Raw genomic sequence first — 23082 nt, forward strand, 5'->3', positions numbered from 1 at the left:
TCTCTCTCTCTCTCTCTCTCTCTCTCTCTCTCTCTCTCTCTCTGTGTGTGTGTGTGTGTGGCCTGTTTTGGGGAAGTGAGAAAGGAAGGAAAATTCTGGGCATTGCCTGTTTGGGGCTATGAAATGGCTTCCTAATGGAGCTACCTCCACAGGAACTGCAGCAGCATAATTTTACTGCCCATTATCAGTTCTTAGATTTCCAGGTTTTGCCCAGAGGCCCCCAAAGGTTGGGGGACTCTATGGATGCACTTTGGATACTAGTGTGGAGAGCCAGTGTGGTGCAGTGGTTAAGAACAGTAGACTTGTAATCTGGTGAACCGGGTTCGCTCCTCCGCTCCTCCACGTGCAGCTGCTGGGTGACTGGTGCTCAGTCACCCTTCTCTGAAGTCTCTCAGCCCCACTCACCTCACAGAGTGTTTGTTGTGGGGGAGGAAGGGAAAGGAGAATGTTAGCCGCTTTGAGACTCCTTAGGGTAGTGATAAAGCGGGATATCAAATCCAAACTCCTCTTCTTCTTCTAGTGTTGATGCAGTTCCTGAAGTCCTTCCTTTTTTCTTTAGCTTGTTGCATTTTCTTTTCTTTTCTTGGCACTAATGTCACTTGGTTAGTTAATATGTTAATATTTATAATTGTTATTCAAGCTTGTGGTCCCTTTTTCAGATAAAAGAAAACAACTCAATTTGAATAGCTATGAATAACATAAAGTCCTTTGAATAGTAGAAACAGGATCTCTATTGGCATTCATATGCCCCTGCCTTTAAAAATACTTGCTGCTTGAGTATTTTTTCAATTTCAGATCACCCTTATCAAGAGAAGCTGCTTAATGCATTGAGGGAAAGCTAATTTTTAGATGAATTATTCATAAATATCACTCTTTTCCAGGGGCAAATGCAACCTGAAATATAGTAATTTGTCCTAGTAGTAGTGTTTAAAACTAAAACAAAAAGCCCAACTCCATGGAAAACTGATTTCTTAAATAAGCACCATTGAATTCACCTTCATTTCCAACATGTTCTCTTTGTCCTTTTCCTACTTGAGATGATTATTTTGTGAATATTTGATATGTATTTACAATAGTGCTCTCCCCTCCTTACAACTGAGATGTGAAGCTTGCTCATTATCAAGTAATGGACAAACATCTTCAGTATGCTGTACAGCTCATTGAATTTGTATGTTATTATTATTATTCTGCAAATTATTGCCATATTTTTACCAAAAATGCACAAATAGGGACACCCACATACTTTGTACTGCATCAGACCATTCCCTGTAAAATGCTACCTTTTTATCATTCCTAGCCATCTGCCTTTCTTTCTCCAAAGCGCTAACATAAAATTCCTCCTTTGATTGTTCTCTTTCTCTGAAGTAGCCATATTTAGATTAGTAGTTGACTGATTTGAATGAAACATTGGAAATACCCTTTAGGTTTTTTCCACATGCTTTAATTTCAGCTATTTTCAACTATTTTCTTGCAAATGTGCTGTTAAAGAGGGGAGGTAATTGGAAGCTACATCTCTCCAATTTTGTACCGCTTCAGCTAAGGAGATCAGTGCAGTTGGTGTTAGTTTGTTTGCCTGCTTGCATCCCTGGCAAGGGATGCCCATCAGAGGCAGAACCTTTAAATATTTTGGCCATTTTATTAAATATTTTATTGTGGGAGCCGAAGCCCCCACTGCCCCGAGGAGTTGGATCCTATGACCTTTACATTGTGTGAACCCTTTGAGAGCTCCATTCTGTGTTTACTGTAGAGTCTGGAAACTGGGAAGAGTCACATTGGTCTTGTCATTTAGCTACGTCCACAGGCCCATTTTAGCTAGAATCCATGAACAATATTTTCCTTTAAACCTAGGGATGATCTCTCTCTCCTCGTGTCATTGGATCAGAAGGCAAATTGTCCAAGTAAGAAGCCACTCATATTTTAAATATGTGGACCAGTATGGATGGCTTAATCTGGTTTGCAATGATTTCCCACATAATTTCAATGGATGTAACAGAATTTGTTGGTCATTGGCAGATGATGGGCAAATACTATCTCACCAGATGAGACTTTCAGGCAGTCAGCCACCTAGATAGCAGTCATTAAATTAATGGTCGTAAATGAGCTCCAGTTGTTCAGTCTCTGCTCCTGCCAACCTAGCTGTTTGAAAGCACGTCAAAGTGCAAGTAAATAAATAGGTACCGCTCCCACGGGAAGGTAAATGGCGTTTCCGTGCGCTGCTCTGGTTCACCAGAAGCGGCTTAGTCATGCTGGCCACATGACCTGGAAGCTGTACGCTGGCTCCCTCGGCCAGTAAAGTGAGATGAGTGCCGCAACCCGAGAGTCATCCGCAATTGGACCTAACAGTCAGGGGTCCCTTTACCTTTACCTTTAAAGGTTCAGAATTGTGATTCAGTTCGCTGAAATAATAACTGAAACTTGGTAACATCACAGCACCAGCGCTATGAGCAGGGGTGGAGGAAGGGGGTGTGGTGGGGGCGGTCTGCCCCGGGTGTCACCACTGAGGCGGGGTGACAAACTGCCGGGCAGCACTCACCATGGGGCCTGCAACGCACTTAAGCCATGCGTCTTTCCTGGAAGAGGCTTACGCACGCAGGCTCGGCTGTGCCCCTAACGGTCCGCCCACCACCTCCCCCTCAGCTGTAGGGCGGCTGAATGGGAGGAGGCAACAGACTCCTTGGAGGCCCCACGGAGCGTCCTGCCCTGGCTGGAGTGTCCTGCTCCCAGGCACCCAATCAACTTGCTCCGCCACTGGCTATGAATGAGATTTAGAAGCGATACATATATAACACTTGTTATTCTTCTTATTATAGTTACTGTGTCACTGAATACAAAGTGGCCTGATTGACACTTAGCACTTAAGTCAAACCATCGCTAAGCATAAACACACAAGGGTGCAGATCCTTGCAATAAAAACTGCAGCCTCTTCACTCCTCTCCTCTCCTGGTCCTCCTGCTGTTGTGCTGCCTGGAGCCAAGCTACGGTTTGGCTTGGCATGATATTCAAACCCGGGAATGTGGCTTATCTCCCCCAGAGAAACTACAAGCTGTAGCCAAGGTTGGGTCTTGACTTAAGGCTCATGGTTTGTTTTCCGCATCACTTTTCAAACTGCCCAAAGTCCATCTAGGGACTCAGTGCTAGGACGACAGTGCATTTTAATCCACTTCAGATGCACAAACCTACAATTCTAGTATGTGTTTGAATCCGTCCTGCAAACTGCTTGGTGCATCATTTGTTTAATGAAAATTGTGATCCTTGAGATTTAAGTACAAAGAGGGTTAGGGACTGCATGTCTGATTTATTTATTGTTAACCTTGGCTCTGTCTTCTTTTTTCCCTGCACTGTGGTGCTCCTTGTCTGTCATCTTGATCTTGTCTAGCCCATAACAATTAAAAATTTGTCTGCAGTTCATTTTCTTCTCTGTGTGAAAATAGAAGGGGAGTTAAAGCTCTTCTCATTTGATTTCATTTGACTGATAACCTTCTTCATTAATTCCACAAGATCGTGTTTTAATATCTGTCTCAATTACTTTTCCGGGTAATGATGAGTGACAGCCTAAAGAACCACATTTCTGAGAAACACAAAATGTATTCAGTGGAATGAACAGAGAATCCCGTTTGCGTATAGACCCTCTAGAAAAAAAATGTAAAGAGAATGGGGATTTTCTTGCTATATATTTTGTGGTTTGTAGGAATAAAACAAGAGGCTATTTTCACTGGTGACACTCTAGCTCATTCTCCCCCAAGATGGTGTCCACCAGAGGTTTTGGAATACAGTTACACTCATTCCTGACCATTGACTAGGACTGGCTAGGACTGATGGTAATTGTGTTCTACAACATTTGGAGGACAACAAGTTGGGGAAGGCTGCCTAGCTTGACCTATGAACCTAAATAAGAAGGCCTGACTGTTTTTGAAATGAACCTTCTGTTCTTATATTCATTGTTTTGACAGGCTATTGCACTCCATTTGGATAATCATTAATCATATCAAATCAGTCTACGTAGGCCATGTATTTTGGGAGCCAAAACTGGAAATATGGTGCAAATTAGTAGACTTCATAATGCTTGAGAGCCACTGTAGTGTAGAAAAGCCAGTGTTACTATTGTTACTGAGGTACTAAGATGGATAATTCTGCGTACACCACCTGAGCTCATTGGAAGAAAGGTGGGATAGAAATGTTATAAGCAACTATTAGAAATTTGGATCAGCATTTGTCATGCGTAGTGGGCCTTTATAAGAAGATGTGAGCTAATCACAGTGTTTCTTTAGAGCAGAGCTAAGGAACTTTTGGCCCTCCATGTGTTGCTAAATCTCCCATCACCCCTAATTTCTTGTCATGCTGTCTCAGACTGATGGGAATGGAAGCCCAACAACATCTGGAGGGTCAAAGGTTTTCCAGCCCTGCTTTAGAGAAGAGAACATGGGCCTACCACTCCACCTCCCGTCTCTCTCAGAAGGCTCACCTTGATAAGCAAGATGGAAAGGGGAATGGGAGGGTCTTGTCTCTTACACATGATGTGTACACCTGAGGTCCAGTATAACTGTGAGGTTAATGCTTCATTTCTCCTTTACACTTCCAAGCTGGGGGAGCAATCCTGTTGCTTTCATGCTAGCTTCACAGGGGTTTAGTCTTCATAAACAATGTCTGGCTGTCCCTCCATTCATGGTGGACTTGCAGTGGCTGTAATAACTCCTTCAAAGTAGTAGTGTTCATTAGACAGTTCTAAAATAGTCTTTATGCAAGTTTATTTAAGGAAGTGACAATAAAAGTGAATATTAGAGGTATTCTGTGATTTTAAGTCAAGCAAAACTGTTGGCATGGCCTTCTCCTGCTCAAGAGACTGAGCTGGCCTTTTTCCCACCAAAGGGCATATTCTCATGATCAGTTCCATGTGCGACAGCTGCGGTTTTCAGTCAGTCAGCAGTGACTTCCAGCTGGAGTTGCTATACACTCAGTTGCTTGTAGGAATGCCAGTGGCATGTGCCAGACTTGGTGCCTTTTGACATCCCAGTAGGAGAACAGCTTTTCGACAGATGATGGTGCCATGCAAATGCTATTTTGTGTGCTTTGTCAAGCTGTCAGCATTTGCACAGCCACCCACTGAAAGCTAGTGTGGTGGGAAGTCAGCAAGCTGACCAGGGCAGCTGAAAACTCGGGCCTCTTTACCACTTGTGGCCAACCAAGTGGAAAGCAACTCACCAGTCATGAATTCTGGCCTTCCAGGTCCGTGACAATATCCTGGTCCTCTTTTTAACTGCCTAGGAGTGCAAAAATGGGGGAGACAACTGAGCATCTGGTGGGCTGCAATACATGGTGCTAAGCTGCATTTGGCTTGGTGGGTCACAAGTTGCATTTCCCTGCAATAAGAAGAGATCATAAAAAGATTTAAGGTCCCCCTTCCCCAAGTTGGAATTCTATGTAGGGGGGGGAAGTCCTCTTGAGTACAGTGGAACCTTAGTTCTCGAACTGCTTACTTGATGAACAGATCGGCTCCAAAACGCTGAAAACCTGGAAGTAAGTGTTTTGGTTTTCGAACGTTTTTCGGAAGCCAGACATCTGACGCTGCTTCCGCTTGAGTGCAGGAAGCTCCTGCAGCCAATCAGAAGCCGCACCTTGGTTTTTGAACTTTTCAGAAGTCGAACAGACTCCTGGAACTGATTCCGTACAAGAACCAAGATCTCACTGTATTTCGTTTCAATTGCTGTCTCTCACATTGCATGTAACATAATTAGTTTTGTTCTGAGCACAGTAACTAATCTGACCAGATAGGCTTTGTAATTTGTGATTTGCCATCCTGGATGGAAGAATTGATGCCATTCTCTATTAATCTGCTGGTTAACTTCCAGATATGAAAGAAATCATGTGGTTTTTTTAACTGGGAGCTTTCTTTTCTCCTCCTCCTTCCCCCCAGACCCCCCCCCCCGCCGCCGCCCCTGGCCCCATTTCTGTTTTTTGACTCCATCCCTCAAATTCTATTCGTGCTTTATTTCATCCTTTGGCTATTTACTTTGATATTTTTCCTCCCACCCTACATCCCTCCTCCTTGCACTCTTCCCATCAGCAATCTTTTTCATCTGTTTTAAGTACAAGTCAAAACATTTGCTTGTGGTAATGTTGGCTTGACTTACCATTACAACATTTAGCTTCTGCTTCTAGGCATGTAATCAAACACTAGCGTTAGTGGGAACTCTGTAATTGTATCATTAAAAAACAAAAATCTATAAATGCCCCTGAATAAAAGTTAGCTTTCCTTTCATGCCATAATGTTCTATTTCTGCATAGATAAAAAAATAAAGCTATATTTAAATACATCAATCAAAGATTTGTGGGCACATTTTCAGTCCGATAATCTGTGTTGGGCTACAGTAGCAGAAGGCTTGTGGCTGCACAGCAGGAACACACTAACATTGAGAAAAAGGTCCTAACCCTGTGGTGACGCAGGATGGATTAAGGTCAGAGTTAGGATTTCTTTTTTAACAAGATGGGATGAGGTGAACTATGAGGGAAGCTTTGTAGTTGCCACAGCCCTTTTCTTGCTCCCTTTGAACATTTGTGAACACTTGTAAGAGCTGCTGAATTTGTTGAAATTCCATCCATGTTTCCCTGCCTCAACCATGGTTTCTTGGAAGTAACACTATTTATGCCACCAATCTTTCTAACCAAATTAAATAAATAGTAGAGCCTGCCTGGTTGTAGGTGTGGTTGGTTGATTGTAACCTTGCCACAATTAAGTAATATCCAGTCAAGACTTTGGGAACATCAGCTGGTTCAGAACATGGCAGCCATGTCGTTGACAGGGTCTAGTCACTGTGAGGTTATTGGAGAGAGGGGCTTTTGTTTCTGTGCACAATTTGAAGTGCTGGTTTTAACCTTTCTAAAGCCTTAAATGAAGGATGGTGAACCTGTGACCTTCTAAAGCTTTGTACACACTGTAACCCTGAAGGTATTGAAATGGAAAAAGTGAAACTAAAAACCATCCTTCATTTTGGCTAGTTTGGCATTTTCACATAAACTGCTCGTTTGCTTGCTTCTCCTAGTCTAAAACTTGATAAAAGGCCAGCAAGGTGTTTGTTTGTTTGTTTGTTTGTTTGTTTGTTTGTTTGTTTGTTTTTAAAAACTGGTTCATGTTTTTTGTCTTACATTTAAAATAGATGAATCAGGAGGAGGTGAATGGTAAGGTATTTTTTCTGTGAAAGGTATTCTTTCAGTTACTTCATTTATAATAATGTACCTCTTTCAATAGATGCTGCATTTTCAAAGCTCTAGGAATTATGTGAATAGACCCCAGGCATCATCACAGAATATTTTAGCACAAAATCCTTTTAATCTTTCAAATGTGATTTCCTTTTTTAAAAAAAAAAAAAATTGACTATAAAATCATAATTCAAAGCAGGAAAATTCCAAGGTAGTCTGCAACAGGATTCTAATATATATGTATTTAATATGAAAAGTCTCCCATGTGATATTGTGAACTGTACCACATATTTGACACTTTGTATTATTGTGAACCGTACTCCTTGACAGACTTAATTGCTTTAGCAGTGAAATGTCAAGTATTGACAGTCGGTTACGTAGGTAAAATCTAATCAGTTTGTGCAGGCACGATGCAGGGTGGACCAACTCACTTAACTTTTGTACCTTTGATAGAAACCATGCTCATTAAAATAATTCCTGAATCACCACACACACACACACACACACACTATTGTCCGTTCCAGCAGTGCTATTGCTGCACATCACACCAGCCATATAGCTAATGGCTTATTCACTCTCACATTCTCTCACCTATGAAAAGTGTTGTTCCTTCGACCATTGGCAAGGCAGAACAATCCCAGTGTAAAAGATCATAGAATCATAGAGTTGGAATAGACCACAAGGGCCATCGAGTCCAACCCCCTGCCAAGCAGGAAACACCATCAGAGCACTCCTGACATATGGTTGTCAAGCCTCTGCTTAAAGACCTCCAAAGAAGGAGACTCCACCACACTCCTTGGCAGCAAATTCCACTGTCGAACAGCTCTTACTGTCAGGTGAGACACAACTCTGACATGGGCAGTGGGAACAGACAGAAGCAGCCTTTCATTTAAAAAAAAATGAAAACTGGAAGCTGATGGAGCAAGAAGCTGCCGATCTGGGACATGTCCAAGGTTTAAACAAGAATTATGGATGATACTGTTGCTATAAAACAGTGGTCACACTCCAGAGAGGTCATTAGGTATACCTCAGGGCTTGTACATGTCCAGCTGAACCTCTGAACTTATCTTTGAAACGCAGCTCCCCAAGCTGAAATGTAAACGACTTTTGAAGTTTTCTGAAGGGGCTTTCTCACAGGACAAAGGCATAGATAGAGAGGAACGTCTAATGCCCTGGCGGGCAGTAGTATGACTCGTGAGGTATTAATTTGGAACTGCCTAGAATTCTTATATTCATTCTTTAATATCTAGCAAAGACAGATTATGTACCAAATCCATGCCTCACACTCTTGTAATTAGGATTAGTGCTAAAATGAAAGTACCGTATTTTTCGCTCTATAACACGCACCAGACCATAACACGCACATAGTTTTTAGAGAAGGAAAACAAGAAAAAAAATATTCTAAACGAAATAGTGGCTATATGATTTTTGTGGTTCATGCTGTGGCCACAGACATGTGATCTGACAGTGAGTTTGCATTGGAGTAGCCCAATGCAAAAATCCTGAGGATACATGTGGATCCATGCTTTGTAACCACGGAGGAGGGAAGGAAGGGGAACCATGGATCCTCTGCTCACGACTGCAGCAGTTCCCCCCTGCCACCCGCAGGCATTCGCTCCATAACACGCACAGACATTTCCCCTTACTTTCTAGGAGGAAAAAAGTGAGTGTTATGGTGCAAAAAATACGGTACTTACTTTTTTCCAGGAGGTGGCCAAAAGTAACTTCCCACTGCACCCTTTGACAATTTTTCTGCAGCTGCTTCAAAAGTCAACATGTGTTCTTCTGTGTCACTCTCTCTGAATTTTCTTTGTTTGTCCCTTGGCGTAGCCAAACCCAGTTGACTACATAGGATGGTGATTCTTCAACACATTCACTCAGGGATCACCGATGTGACTAATCCTAGAAGGGGAGGGAAGAGCACTGATACTGAATTTTTATAATGACTTTCCTGCACTATTAGCTAGCAAAAATGATGGTACAAAACAGGACTGGAAAAATTAAACTCCACTTTGGGAAATGCTTCTCCCCCCCCCCCCCTCAGCCCAGATAGTTGTTTCCTGCTTAAAAACCAAGTCAGGAGAATATTTGGAGCAAACCTAACTTGTATTTCTTATTACTCTTACCTTTATTTCTCTCGCTCTGAGAATGTCATCATTTTTGAGTGTTTCATAAATGTTCTGAGGGTACCAGTGCATTTTCTTATTTAACTTACGGCTACTTTTTCCTGGTTAAACGTTAATGATGTGAAGCCTATTGATATTTTTTTTACTCCGTTTCAGATGCAGGAATCTCTGTCCCATGCCCTTGTTCTGACTGGATGATGCAGCGTATCCCTGCTCTTTGGAGAAGTCAGTCGATTTGCTGGTGAGTTGCAGCATGCCAATGAGGTACTGTGGTGCTTGAGATTTTATGCTGTCATAAAGATTTAGCTGTTATAGATTTCACCTTGACACTGGAGAGCTATTGTACTTGAAGTTTAAAGGTGCCCAAAAGAGAGCCTTCCATGCCGCCTTTCAGCTGTGCTTAAATCACCAGATTTGTAAATATATTTCAGGATTGTCTCTAGGCAGGAGATTCCATAGAAAGAAAAGAGTGGTTTCCCATTCCCCCACTGCCTTCCTCCCTTTGCGGCAGTCTTTGAGGGAACCACAGGCACCAACTCCTGGGGACCAAGGCAGTTTTGTCCGCCATGTAGTTTTTGAGGGAGTAAGGCCCCCTCAATTTTCAGAGGGTGTTCAGCTCTGCCCCCTGGCTTCTCACGACATCAGGAAGTCATGTGTCGTTGCCCCCTTAATACGCTGGAGAAGCTGGCACCTCTGGAGGGAACTATGTAACCTATGAGCCAACACATACACTGCTAATCCATGCAGTGTCAGAGAAATGGAGAGAAGGAATTTCTTTGCTGCTCACACCACCACACCTTACAGCTTTAAAAAAAGTAAACGGGAATGTGCTTCAGCATTGTGGGGCTCCTGGGCAATGGGGTGTGGAGGTGGGATCAGAAAAACAATCTCTTCTTGTTTGGGGGGGGGGGATTAGCTAACTATTCAGTCCAAGCCAAATTTTGGAGAGCTCACTTGTTCCTGTGGTTTAATACCTTACCACTTCCGTTTCTGCCTCTTCTACATGCATTGTCCATGCATGGATTCCTATACTACCAAACACCTAGCTCATCACTTTGGGCCTTTGTCCCATGTGTGTAGAGTTGTGCTCATGAAACAGCTGCATGCATGTATTGTCATGCACAAGGCATGATCAGGAGCCAGCACTGTTTAAAATGGCATGCGTATAAAAGAAAAATTCAAGAGACTGAAATTATTTGCATTGAATTTTAATATTTTAGATTCACCAGACATGTGGGGGGGGGGAATAGTATTGTGTCAGTATGAGCCTATTTAATTTAGGTTTAGCAACTTGTAGAATTGTTCATGGATGTTTAAAGGTGCTTGCTATATTTATCATTTAATTTTAATTTTTGGCATGTATTCTTAGTACACCTTTGAATTACAGGATTTTGCATGAAGGTTTTTGTGTGTGTTGTTATTTGTTTTATTATTCACCTAAGTTTTATACTGAATTAGCCTCTGACCAAACTTATATTAATTTCAATGGGACTACTCTGAATAAAACATAGTTGACTACCACCCTCAGGACTTATACAGCATACAGTGGTGCCCCGCAAGACGAATGCCTCGCAAGACGAAAAACTCGCTAGACGAAAGGGTTTTTCGTTTTTGCGTTGCTTCGCTAGACGAATTTCCCTATGGGCTTGCTTCGCAAGACGAAAACGTCTCGCGCTTTTTTTAAAAAGCCGCTTGAAGAGGCGCAGTTGCAACGGACCGTGCTTTGCAAGACGAAAAACATCGCAAGACGAAAAGACTCGCAGAACGAATTCTTTTCGTCTTGCGAGGCACCACTGTAATTCAAATATTTTGTATACATTATCTCAGTAATCCTTACAACGGGCATATTAGGTAGACTTGTATAAGGTGCCACTGATTTCTGTCGGGAGCTAAAAATGCAATCTTGGGAGTAAGCCCTATTAAACACATACGTCTGAGGACACATATACAGAATCAGACTGTAAGATTGAGCAAATAGCAGCTCACCTAAGGTCACTTATTTTGAATTCATGGTCGCTTTGAACCGTTAATTTGCTGACTCGCAGCTCACTTTTGTGGTTGCTCTGCTATGCCAGCTCTCATTGTTCCAGCATCCACATAAAGCAGCTTGGCTTTCAGAATTATGGCAGCCTTCAGGTAAACCTCCCAGGCTGGATTCAGCCAACAAGTCCTGCTAGTGGAAGCCCATGCAAAGACTTCCACTAGCGCAATGGGGATTTCTCCTCTCTCCTCTGCTAGGCATGTGCAGGAAGGAGAGGGATATTGTTTCATCTGGCAAGCTGAAATGAAGGAACAATGGACAAAATATATTAAAAAATTAAAAAAGTGTCCAATAGCACCTTAGAGGCCAACTAAGTTTGTTCTTGGTATAAGCTTTCGTGTGCATGCACACTTCTTCAGATACATATATTTTGACTGCGTCAGACCAACACTGCTACCTACCTGAATCTGGAACAATGGCCTTAGCACTTCGTTGAGTTCCTCTCTGTGTTTCAGTGATGATAAACAGTGGATCATATCATAGTCATAGGTGGAAGCAACTGAGGCAGATATCCAGAAAGTGAACCTATGCAGAGAGTGCTTAATCTTCAAGTTAGTAGACGAGTCCTGCTCTAGATTGGTCTCTAAGAAATTGTAGTGGGAAAGTATCTGCCAGCTTCCTAAATGTCAAGTGGTATAAAGTACTCATTGAGAACCCAACTGCTGAAGACAGAGATTTAAGGACTGATGTTTCAAATGGAAGCATCATAGGGCAAATGGAATCAATGGGGAAGCATCTCAGTCTTGTCAGATGTTCTATCTGTGTCCTTAACAGCATGACTTAAAATAGAACAATTCCTAAGAGTTGCTGCAGCAGGAGAACTGGAATGGACTGACCCAGATCCTGTGGCCATTATCTGTGTTCCTAGTCTGTGTGCTTCCTCCATAGGCGGGCAGCACAAGAATGGGCCTTTTCTGCAGTGGCCCCACATTTGTGGAATGCTCTTCTCAAGGTGGCTTGCCTGACACTTGCGTTACATATCTTTAGGTGCCAGCTGAAAATGTTTCTCTGTAGCCAGGCCTTTGGCTGATTAAGCAATCTATGGCCTTTCAAATGTGTTTGTGGGAAGGGGGTTATTGGCTTGTTTTTGTTTTATTATGTATTTCATGTTCTCATTTTGTATTTTTATGTTGTGAACTGCCTTGTGATCATCGGATGAAGGGTGGTATACAAACTGAATAAATAAATAAATATTAATAATATAATCAAATCTGGCCATTATGGTTATGAGAGCATGGGTATGATCAGCATCCATACTGATATGGATAGCTCTTAAACTGGAGAGGGGGGGGGAATTGGTTTCTCACTGTTTAAACAATATATTTTGCTACAGTTTGTATTATAATCTGAGATATTTATTCCCCACCGTGTTAATTTGGTTTATTAGTAGTAGCAGCAGCAGCTGTAGTATACTACATTTCATAAAAAGATCACAGAAGGAGTTTCTTCAATAATATTGTCTGTTGTTGGTCCCAGCCTGGTTTGGCTGCCAATGACTTCTGTTGATTAAAGGAAAAATATACAAAGTAATGCATCATGGCAGCCAGCACAGGAGGATGATAAATGGTTCTTACATCTTCACTGTTCATACGAAGAAATAGTTTTATGGCATTCTAGGAAAGAAAGCAGGATTAGACGTTATGTGCAACCAAGGAGTGGGTGCCCGCTGCTCTGCTTTCATGTATGGTGAAATTGAGGATGACACCTTAATCAGAAAACTCAGGTGTTTTCTATTCAACAGACGAAGCAATGAAATGGATTTCATGAAGAGAAGGGATCTCTTTATCAACAGTCTGTGAGAATGTAGCTTTCCATTCAGGAGAGCATGTGTGTTAGGGCTTTTTCCACTGAGATGTTCCATTGAGATGTTCCATTGAGACACAACTTGTCTGCAAGATACAGCTGCATCAATGGCATGATATCTATTGCAATGCAACAGGAGAGGCAACTGGGCTGCACATTGATTCTCTTTGCATTCCAGAGGGAGAATTTGAAGAGCTTCCCAGAACTTTGGAAAGTGGGACCCATCTATTAATGAGGGTTGCCGCAGCGAAGGGAAGACATATGATTAATGGGTTAGTTTCCTTTTGGAAGTATCTGTCTCTGAAGCCTTGATTCTACCATCTTTAAGGGGAAACATTTCTTTAAACCTGCTGACAGTACAAAAGTGGTTTGCTACCACTTTTGTAGCAAACTGTATTTAAGAATTGCACAAGTCTATTTGGTAGTTTCTTTCGTCTTGTTGGTTGTTAATAAAAATACAATTTATAAATAATTAAAATTAGAGGGTTTTCAGCTGTGAGTCTGACACACACCACACCAAAATAGCACTACCCAGTATTGAAAAAACGGCCAGGGGAAAAACAATGCTGTCCAGGGTTGTAAAGACTCCGGAGAGAATACCGTATTTTTCGCTCTATAAGACGCACCGGACCACAAGAAGCACCTAGTTTTTGGAGGAGGAAAACAAGAAAAAAAATATTCTGAATCTCAGAAGCCAGAACAGCAAGAGGGATCGCTGCGCAGTGAAAGCAGCAATCCCTCCTGCTGTTCTGGCTTCTGGGATAGCTGCGCAGCCTGCATTCGCTCCATAAGACGCACACACTTTCCCCCTTACTTTTTAGGATGGGAAAAGTGAGTCTTATAGAGCAAAAAATACGGTAATTGGGTGCACTCTTTCCACCTTAGATCAAATCTATGCTGCCAGGTGTCATAAGATAGCAGCAGAGATAGCACAGGATAGTGCGCTCCCCGGAAATGATTTCTTTCAGCTTCTGCCTTCTGGAAGAAGGTATAGGGTTATAAAGACCAGGACTAGCCACCTGAGAAACACTTTCTACGCAAATGCAATTCTGGTTCTAAACTCAGCATAAGGGGTCTCTATAGTATAGTGTATTTTATAGTATAGTATAGTATAGTATAGTATAGTATAGTATAGTATAGTATAGTATAGTATAGTGTATTTTAAAATGGGGTTTCAGAGTTTTTTGGGGGTTTTATAGTATAGTATAGTGTATTTTAAAATGGGGTTTCAGAGTTTTTAGGGGGTTTTGAATGTTTTATGTAGTTTTTCAATTTCATTGTTCTGTATGGGACAATGACAATAAAGATATCGGATATATCATATATCAAAGGCCCTCATAAGGAAGCAGCCCTGGCAGAGGCATACATCTGCCCCAAATAAGCTAGTAAGGCTGTATGCTAAATTCCCGACTGGTGATTTCCTCCGACTCTCCCTCCACATTTCTCTCTTTCTTAAAATGATTAGATGCAGCTTGGTGCTTGTTTCCCTTCAGTTGTCATTAAGAAATGACAGCTGTGTCTCGTGCAAATAAGCGCAGCCTATTTCATACAGGCATCAGTCCAGGGGATCATTTGCTTGTTGCTTAATCTTCGTTGGTTATGGATAATTAAGATGCACCTGTTAAAAGTCCCTGCCTTGTTCACTGACATCCCTGCTTAATTATACCACATACCTGCTTCTTTGCAAAAACAAATTATTCCAGAGAAATGTGGTTTCATCTCTTTTTCACGCTCATTCATTTTATAGCTCTAAATGGATCTGCTGCAAATACCATAGTAGAAGCAAATTAAAGTGCCCTCCATTTATAATGTATGGCCACAGTGGACAGCGGCTTACACCAGAGTAAAGCAAGTATTAATTTCACATGGCTAACAATGGCCAAAGCAGTTACTTTCACTGTTCACTTATTCTGGGTAATATATATATATATATATATATATATATATATATATATATATATATATATTAATTATTGGTGTACTGGTTTAAGTGGAAGGAGAGAGGATCTCTTGCCATTCCTAACCCAATAAGGTTGAACAATTATAACCCCGGGCCCTAAATGTATTATCCATTTTTAAAATAGCAAAAAATAAAAGGATAACATCTTGGGCATAGAAAGTTCTTTACTTATTATAAGAATATGTGTGCAATCTGCCAGCATTTGCTGTTCGTTAATTTAACCATAATCAAATTTAAAATGAAAGGGAATATATCCTTCATCATTATGGCAGCTGTCATATGTAGAAATTGATCCCAGTTGGCATTTGGCATACACCTGGTCGTCCAGGAAAAAACAGGCAAGAATTTTAAAACACAATCCTATTGATTCTGCATTCCTAAAATGGTAGCCATCATTGTGCCCAAACCATTGTTATATCCCTGATAGACCTTTGTCTGGATTGTATCAATTTAGACTGCAGGCAGTAATTCATATTCCACCAGCCCCTCATATAGAAAACTAGGCTAACAGAACCTTTTCCCTTGTATGCTAGCTTTCCATCAAGTAACACCCCCACAAACACCACCCACGCCTGCAGTCTGAAAGACTACAGGCAAGTCACTGGTTTTCCACCTCTATGAAAACTAGTCCCAAGTTACCAACTCCTGTTTGTCTCTTGGAGCCCAGAGCCAAGTGAAACATTTCACCAGAACTTTCAGATAACTTATCGCTATATTGGTAGTCTGTCTTACATGAACAGTCTTCATTTGTTTCCTAAATAACAATCACTACAATTGTTCCATAGATTAAGCCTGTTGCACTGCAATTCTCCTGGTGCATTTTGCTCCTGGAAATTATTTGCAAAGAGCCTTGCCTCAGAAATTATTGTTTGAAATCATCATTACATCCAAACGGTTTAAGAGTTTAGATGCTTTTGAGTTGGGAGGTAATTTCCAGGCTGAGGTTGTCCCTTGGGGAATTTTCCTTCTGCCAGTCAACCAGGGAATGATTACAGTTCCAGAGTTTTGTGCGTATACAACCATAGTCAGAATTATCCATCTAAGAATTGCAGAAGAAGCAACTCCTCTCCCTGCAATAATGCAAGTGAAACTGGCAAACTAGGGGGAATATATAAACAGTCAGCTGCTGGAAAGTGATCGTTTTCTCCGTTCCCCAAAGAAGAAGCTGCAGAACCAACACCCAAAGTTCCCCCTCGCTTTCTGGCCTTTGTTTCATTTTGAATCATAAAAGCGATTGTCAAAAATGCTGCAGAAAAGAATTGCATATCAAAGTCTCAACAGAACACTTCCTTTGCTTCAGATAAATGGATTGTGATTCAGAGGCACAGATGTGTGTTGATTTGCAGGAAACAAAGTAAGGTTACATGTGGCAGCCGCGCCATCAGCAACTGGTTCACCTTGCCTGCCTGGAAAGCAAAAGAGATTGACAAGGTTCAACTGTAGAACGTAGTGCAACTTTTTTCTATTATATATGAAAGCAAGATTCATTTGAAGTCTTTGAGAATGTTCAAGTCAGCCCTGGAGGAATGTTAGGCTTCAGAGTGTTTACCTCTGGCTCTTGTTCCACATTCTACTGTTTTAAGGTGGCCATGAGGCATTGAGGGGAAGAGAAAAGCTTAAAACAGGTGAGGGATAAGAAAATCTAGTTCCGTATAAGGGCAAGTGAAAACTAGCAGGTTTTGGTGATTTGTAAGGGGCAGTGGGGTGGGTGTGTGTGGGTGTGTGGGTGTGTGTGTACTGTACAGTGGTACCTCGGGTTAAGAACTTAATTCGTTTTGGAGGTCAGTTCTTAAACTGAAACTGTTCTTAACCCAAGGTACCACTTTAGCTAATGGGGCCTCCCGCCGCCACTGCGCCACCGCCGCACAATTTTTGTTCTCATCCTGAAGGAAAGTTCTTAACCTGAGGTACTATTTCTGGGTTAGCGGAATCTGTAACCTGAAGCACCTGTAACCTGAAGTGTCTGTAACCCGAGGTACCACTGTATTTGTTCTTAGCCCTGAGAATATTGCCCCTTTCCTTTCCTATTTTCCAATGCAGACACACAGCATTCGACCAGAGCCTAACACCCTCTGAACACTGAGGGGGCCTGCAGGGGCGGAGCAATGGGGGTGCTGTGGGGGCAGGCCACACCAGGTGTCATCCTGAAAGGGGGTGACATTCAGCACACACCTCCGCCCATGACTCCCAAGCCTATGGCAAGCGGCGGCCCTGATGGGCCGTCAGGGCCACCGGCAAAGCAGCAGGGCTCCATCCTTCTGCCCTGGCTCACTGTAGGCTTGGGAGTCATGGGCGGGGGGTTGCCACACTGCCCAGGCTCCCTGGTGGAGGAGGCAGGCAAAGAGGCAGGCAGGCAGGCAGGGGAGAGGACAGGTGTCTTCTCTGAAGCAGGGTGACATTTGGTGCGCCCCCCGCCTGTGACTCCTAAGCCTACAGCAAGCTGGGAGAAGGGGGGTTGCTTGGCTGACAGCCAAGGAGACATGGGCGGGGGGGTGACAAAAAAATTCCGCATCGGGTACCACCTGACCTTGCTACACCTCTGGGGGCCTGGCCCCCTAAAAACACACACACACATACATTGGGGTCCCCGAAAGTGCTTTGGCCCCTAGGAGCTGGTGCCTATGGACTAAAGGAAAGATGGAAGAACCAGTGGTAACTGAATAGAACAGGTGCAAACCACTTCTGTACAAAAGAATGACAGAAAAAAAGTTCTAAACACTGGCTGTGGATAGGATTTTAATACAGCTTTAAGACAGCGGTGATAAATAACACAAATTCTTTTTTATTAGCTACTTCTACATAAATTGGAAATTCTGAACCACAATTAACTTTGTCAGATACTTTTCAGAGATTATTTAAAGTAAACTCCCATTGGTGAGCCGAGGTATTGGATTTACTAGCAATTATTTGTGCAGTCCCAAAATGCAAGATTAGTTCTTTTAATTAATAACCTTTTGGAGACTTTTACTGCTGCAATAGATTAATCATTCTAAAATATTCTACAGTTGCGTTATAGGACTCCCTGCCGATGTTGCGACTGCTGTAGTTTTCCACACAGAATAAAAAGATAGAAAGTCTTGATTGCACATTAATGAGTATAAGATTTTATGGCTTTTAGCTGGATGAGTTTGCTTTAGATCCGGAGTATAGAATTTTAATTGGGGATAAATGGGAAAAATTATCCTGAAATCCTCTGCTTCAACAATACAGTATTGTACACCAAACGTACCTTTATTGCAGTGCCATTTTTAGTGGAAATACTTGAGGCAAGGGTTACTTGAACTTGTTATAACTATTCATAATTTAAAAATATGGCAAACAATATCTAGATCAGCTGTATTTCAATTTGATTGTTTGATATAGAAACAAATGATAATGGCAATAAAATGAACCAGCTGCCAAAAACATAAAGCAATTAGTAGAAGAGATGAAAAGTATTGAAGCAGAAAAACAGAAGAACATATAGTGCCTGTTTCAGATCTGGAAGAAGGTCAATGTCCTTTTCTATTTGATTTTATGGTAGTGATATTGGATAATGAACATAGAAAAACTTTAAATAAGAAGTGAATAAATAATCTTCGCTTACTGTTTTCTATCACTGCTGTGGCCGTTGCTCACCAGGAAAATCTCAAGCACAATTTCCAGGGCAGCAAGTGGAAATTTGGCACTTCATACCTCACTTCCTCTGTTCAAAAAGCCTCACAATGCAAAAATGTGAGATGCACTATTATCGTTAAGAAGCTTCTGCTATTTACCACTAAGTAACGAATATATTCATTGTCATCTAGTCTTTTTACCCATAATTTAAAAAAAATGGGGGCGTTCTTTTTTTTCCTGTCGAATTTTCCCTGTTAACACTAAGTTGGCCAGTGATCTCACTTGCTTAGCAGACTTCGCCAGAGCATGTTCTCCGCTCTCCAATTGACAAATAAAGGACCACTCTTTCCCACAACTCGGGTCATTTTAGGACATCTGTCATGCAGGCCAGGGTCAATCACAGCATCAGCCTAGAACATCCTGCAGCCCAGCTGCTGGGTTGGTGAGTTAAGTTTGTATGACAGTGTGTGAGTCAGTGAGGAATAACTGGAGGTTTCAAGTGATATTTGCAGGATTATTGAGGGCGGCGGGGGGGGTGAATTGAAAAGAGCATTTGTTTCTCTCCTGAAAAACAACACACAGTTTCGGAGAGGGGGTTGTTTTATTATTTATCTCATAACTCTACAAATATGGAAAAGTCAGAAGATGCGTTAATTTATTGTTCCTTGGAGCAAAGGCATGCCAGCCACTGACATCCCCTCCAAGTGTCCTGATTTCCAGGGACAGTCCCAGAATTACAAAAGCTATCCCAGCTTCTGATTTGATCCCAGAATGTCCCTATTCCCTGCTGCTGGGAGGAGGATGAGCCAGTGCTTGTCCCAAGTGGCCGTGGCAAGAAAGCATCCTGTTGCATCTCTGTGACCTCTCCATCGCCACTGCTGCTGGCCTCATCCCTTGGACAGCTCCTAACAGCTGCTGGAGAGCAGGCAAAGAAGAGGAGAGGCTTCTGCCAAGGCCCAGCCCCATGTGCTGCACTGGCTGTGAGATGCAGGCCAAGGGCAGGGCTGCCCTGGGCATGAATAAAGGGGGAACAAAGTGCAAGGAGTCTTCTTGTTGTTTTTTAAATGCTTTGTGCATCTGCATCTAAGCTTGCCCTTTTGTAAAATTAATTTGTTGGTGTGTAGATAAGAAATCTGATAAGAGATTGGGTGGTCAAGGAGGGTCAGTTGTGGGGGGGAGGGGGAAATGTCCCTATTTTCATCTGAAGAATGTTGGAGGGCATGCAGTGATATTGTATAGTCTCCTTAGAATCTGCACCACCCTTCCCCAACTTCATGAAGCGTTACAGACGCTTCAGGTTACAGACTCCACTAACCCAGAAATAGTACCTCAGGTTAAGAACTTTGCTTCAGGATAAGAACAGAAATCACACAGCGGCAGTGGGAGGCCCCATTAGCTAAAGTGGTACCTCAGGTTAAGAACAGTTTCAGGTTAAGAACAGACCTCCAGAACGAATTAAGTTCTTAACCTGAGGTACCACTGTACAGCAATCAGCCCCAACTAGCATAGCGAATGGTCAGGGATGATGGGAATTGTATTTCTGCAACATCAGGAGGGCACCAGGTTGGCAACGTCTAACCTACACTCGTATTTCCTGTGATGAATCACTCCCATATTTCCTCTGCTATGTTTCAACATGTTAGGATAATACCTTATGGCAATCATAACACATGGTTAGTAACTTGTGTCTTTGCTCGTTATCTTTAAAAAATATGCCATAAGGAGGATTACTTCCATGTATTTTTTAAAGTCACTCCAGTGCAGAGGTAGCATCTCAAATTATTTCTTTATAATTGGCACCTCACCTGCCTCCATACAAGGGGGTCTTGACATCCAAGCTGCTCAGCTGGGGAGAATCCAGCTCCCAACCTGAAGAAGGTAATTGCTTTAAGAGGCAAAAAATGTCAATTATCTGCATGTGGAATTGGCAGGTTAGTTTTCAAATAGACAATGCTTCTGATATATGCAGACTCCAAAGTTTTATTCACCATCTTTGAATGAAATGGGATTACTTTTGTAAGGGAGAACAGACTCTCTGGTCCCAAAAGGATGTAGAGCTCAGTCACATATTGTGTGTACAGCACTTGTTCATCTACGCCAGGCATAGGCAAACTTAGCCCTCCAGATGTTTTGAGACTACAATGCCCATCATCCCTGACCACTGGTCCTGTTAGCTAGGAATGATGGGAGTTGTAGTCCCAAAACAGCTGGAGGGCTGAGTTTGCCTATGCCTGATGTACACACATTGAGCAGTAGACATGGAGGTGTGCTGCACTGACTTCTTTTTAACGGTACTACCGTAAATTTCGCTCCATAACACGCAGATTTTTCCTCCTAGAAAGTAAGGGGAAATGTCTGTGCGTGTTATGGAGCGAATGCCTACAGATGGCGGGGGAATCTGCTGCAGTCGTGAGCAGTCCGTGGCTCGCTTTGAAACAGCAAAGCGGGTGTAAGGGGCTCCTGTCAGCTAGCGGAGCCGGGAAGGAGGGAGAGAAGCAGAGCGGGAGTTGGCTGCTTTAAAACAACCCCGTGCTCTCTGTCCCTGCCTGCAGTTTTTTGCTGTCCGATTTTGGATTAGACACTGTAGGGGCTGTGTGTGTGTGTGTGTGTGTGTGTGTGTGCGTGTGCTTGAGCTATCGTTCTCCTCCTCCTGCTTCCCCTTCACTCTCCCCACGTTAGAATCCACACTCTGTGTGTCTGTGTGTGCGTGAGGGCTGCTTCTCCTCTTGCTTCCCCTTCACTCTCCCCACGTTAGAATCCACACTCTGTGTGTCTGTGTGTGCGTGAGGGCTGCTTCTCCTCTTGCTTCCCCTTCACTCTCCCCACGTTAGAATCCACACTCTGTGTGTCTCTGTGTGCGTGAGGGCTGCTTCTCCTTCTCTTGCTTCCCCTTCACTCTCCCGACGTTAGAATCCACACTCTGTGTGTCTCTCTGTGTGTGATTTGCTTCCCATTCACTCTTCCTGCGACTTTAGAATCCACACTGTGTGTCTCTCTGTGTGTGAGGGCTCCTTTTCCTCTTGCTTCCCATTCACTCCCCCAGCGCCCCTGCGACTTTAGAATTGACACTCTGTGTGTCTGTGTGTCTGTGAGGGATCGTTCTCCTTCTCTTGCTTCCCATTCACTCCCCCAGCGCCCCTGCGACTTCCAGCGCCCTGCAACTTTAGGGCCAGTTCTCTCTCTCTCTCTCTCTCTCTCTCTCTGTGTGTGTGTGTGTGTGTGTGTTTTGACCTCACTGTGCTTGTTGGGGGAGAGTGTTGGTCGCACTTTTTCTTGATTTGTCTCAGAGTGGTTACTATCGTGGTTTCCTTGCTGGGGAGGAGGGAGAGATGCAGAGCCTGCTTGTTCTAAAGGAGCAAAGCCGGAGAGGAGCCTCTCCTGCATTATTAGCAGCACCCTTCTCCACACACCCCCCCACGTGTGCTCCTTGTCCCTTGAGTGCTTTTCCTTCCCTCCCCACTTAAAACGTGGTTACAAAGCACGGATCCACATGGATCCTCAGGATTTTTGCACTGGGTCACCCCAAATTCACCATCAGATCACATAGCATGTCCATGGCTACAGCCTGCACAAAAAACACACACGCACCCACTGTTTCATGGGGCCGCAATGGGGCAAAAACGTGGTTACAAAGCATGGACCCACATGGATCCTCAGGATTTTTGCATTGGGCTACCCCAAACTCACCGTCAGATCACATGTCTGTGGCCACAGCATGAACCACAAAAATCATACATCCACTGTTTTGTTTAGAATATTTTTTTCTTGTTTTCCTCCTCTAAAAACTACGTGCGTGTTATGGTCAGGTGCGTGTTATAGAGCGAAAAATACGGTAATATAGAGTTCATGGACTATACATACTTGGTCCTTCAAGCTGCAGTGTCAAAAGACGTTTTAATTATGCTCCACAAATGGAAGAATCTTGTTGAGTAGCATGAGCTGCATTTCCCTTTGCAATGTTTGATATAAAATAGCAAATTATAGCAAATGAACAATGACTGGCAAAGTCAATGTGTAATTACGAGAGAGAGCTTCACCATTTGCATATTTCATCATTTAAGTATTTTTTGTTGTTTTATCATTTCCATGCTTAATTACTTGGAGCAAGTAAGGAACACTAGCAAAAGGAGGTGCAGAGATTTCTTTGCTTAAACATCTGTGAGAGAGCCTGGTTCTCCTCTTCCAAAGTTTAGCTAACACTTTCTTCCTTCATATATTCTGGAAGACGCTTGGCAACTTTGCCCCTGGGCTGGTTCCAGCCCATTGAAGCCCTTTGTACGCGAGAAGGAGGAAGGCTTGTCCGCTCCACCACAGATGCAGAACAACATGTGAAGCAAGGACTTTGAAGGTTTAATTGCAGG

At 42.8% G+C, this 23082-nt stretch overlaps 1 protein-coding gene across 1 annotated transcript in view; it reads right to left on the minus strand.

Moving 5' to 3' along the window:
- LOC310702421 (uncharacterized protein) overlaps positions 1 to 18864 on the minus strand; it is a gene marked incomplete at its 3' end in the record, with an annotated part of 29223 nt that extends 10359 nt beyond the window's left edge. Inside the window, exons 1-4 of the mRNA XM_083493898.1 lie at positions 18711 to 18864; positions 8892 to 9096; positions 5200 to 5258; positions 3311 to 3417 (exon numbers count right to left, since the gene is read on the minus strand). Coding sequence (XP_083350024.1) covers positions 3311 to 3417; positions 5200 to 5258; positions 8892 to 8971 — 246 coding nt within the window. The 5' untranslated portion in view covers positions 8972 to 9096; positions 18711 to 18864. The remainder of the gene's footprint in view (positions 1 to 3310; positions 3418 to 5199; positions 5259 to 8891; positions 9097 to 18710) is intronic.
- Between the last annotated feature and the right edge of the window lie 4218 nt (positions 18865 to 23082).

The sequence above is a fragment of the Podarcis liolepis genome, assembly GCF_965112155.1.
Source record: "Podarcis liolepis genome assembly, chromosome: 3".
Lineage (NCBI taxonomy): Eukaryota > Metazoa > Chordata > Lepidosauria > Squamata > Lacertidae > Podarcis > Podarcis liolepis.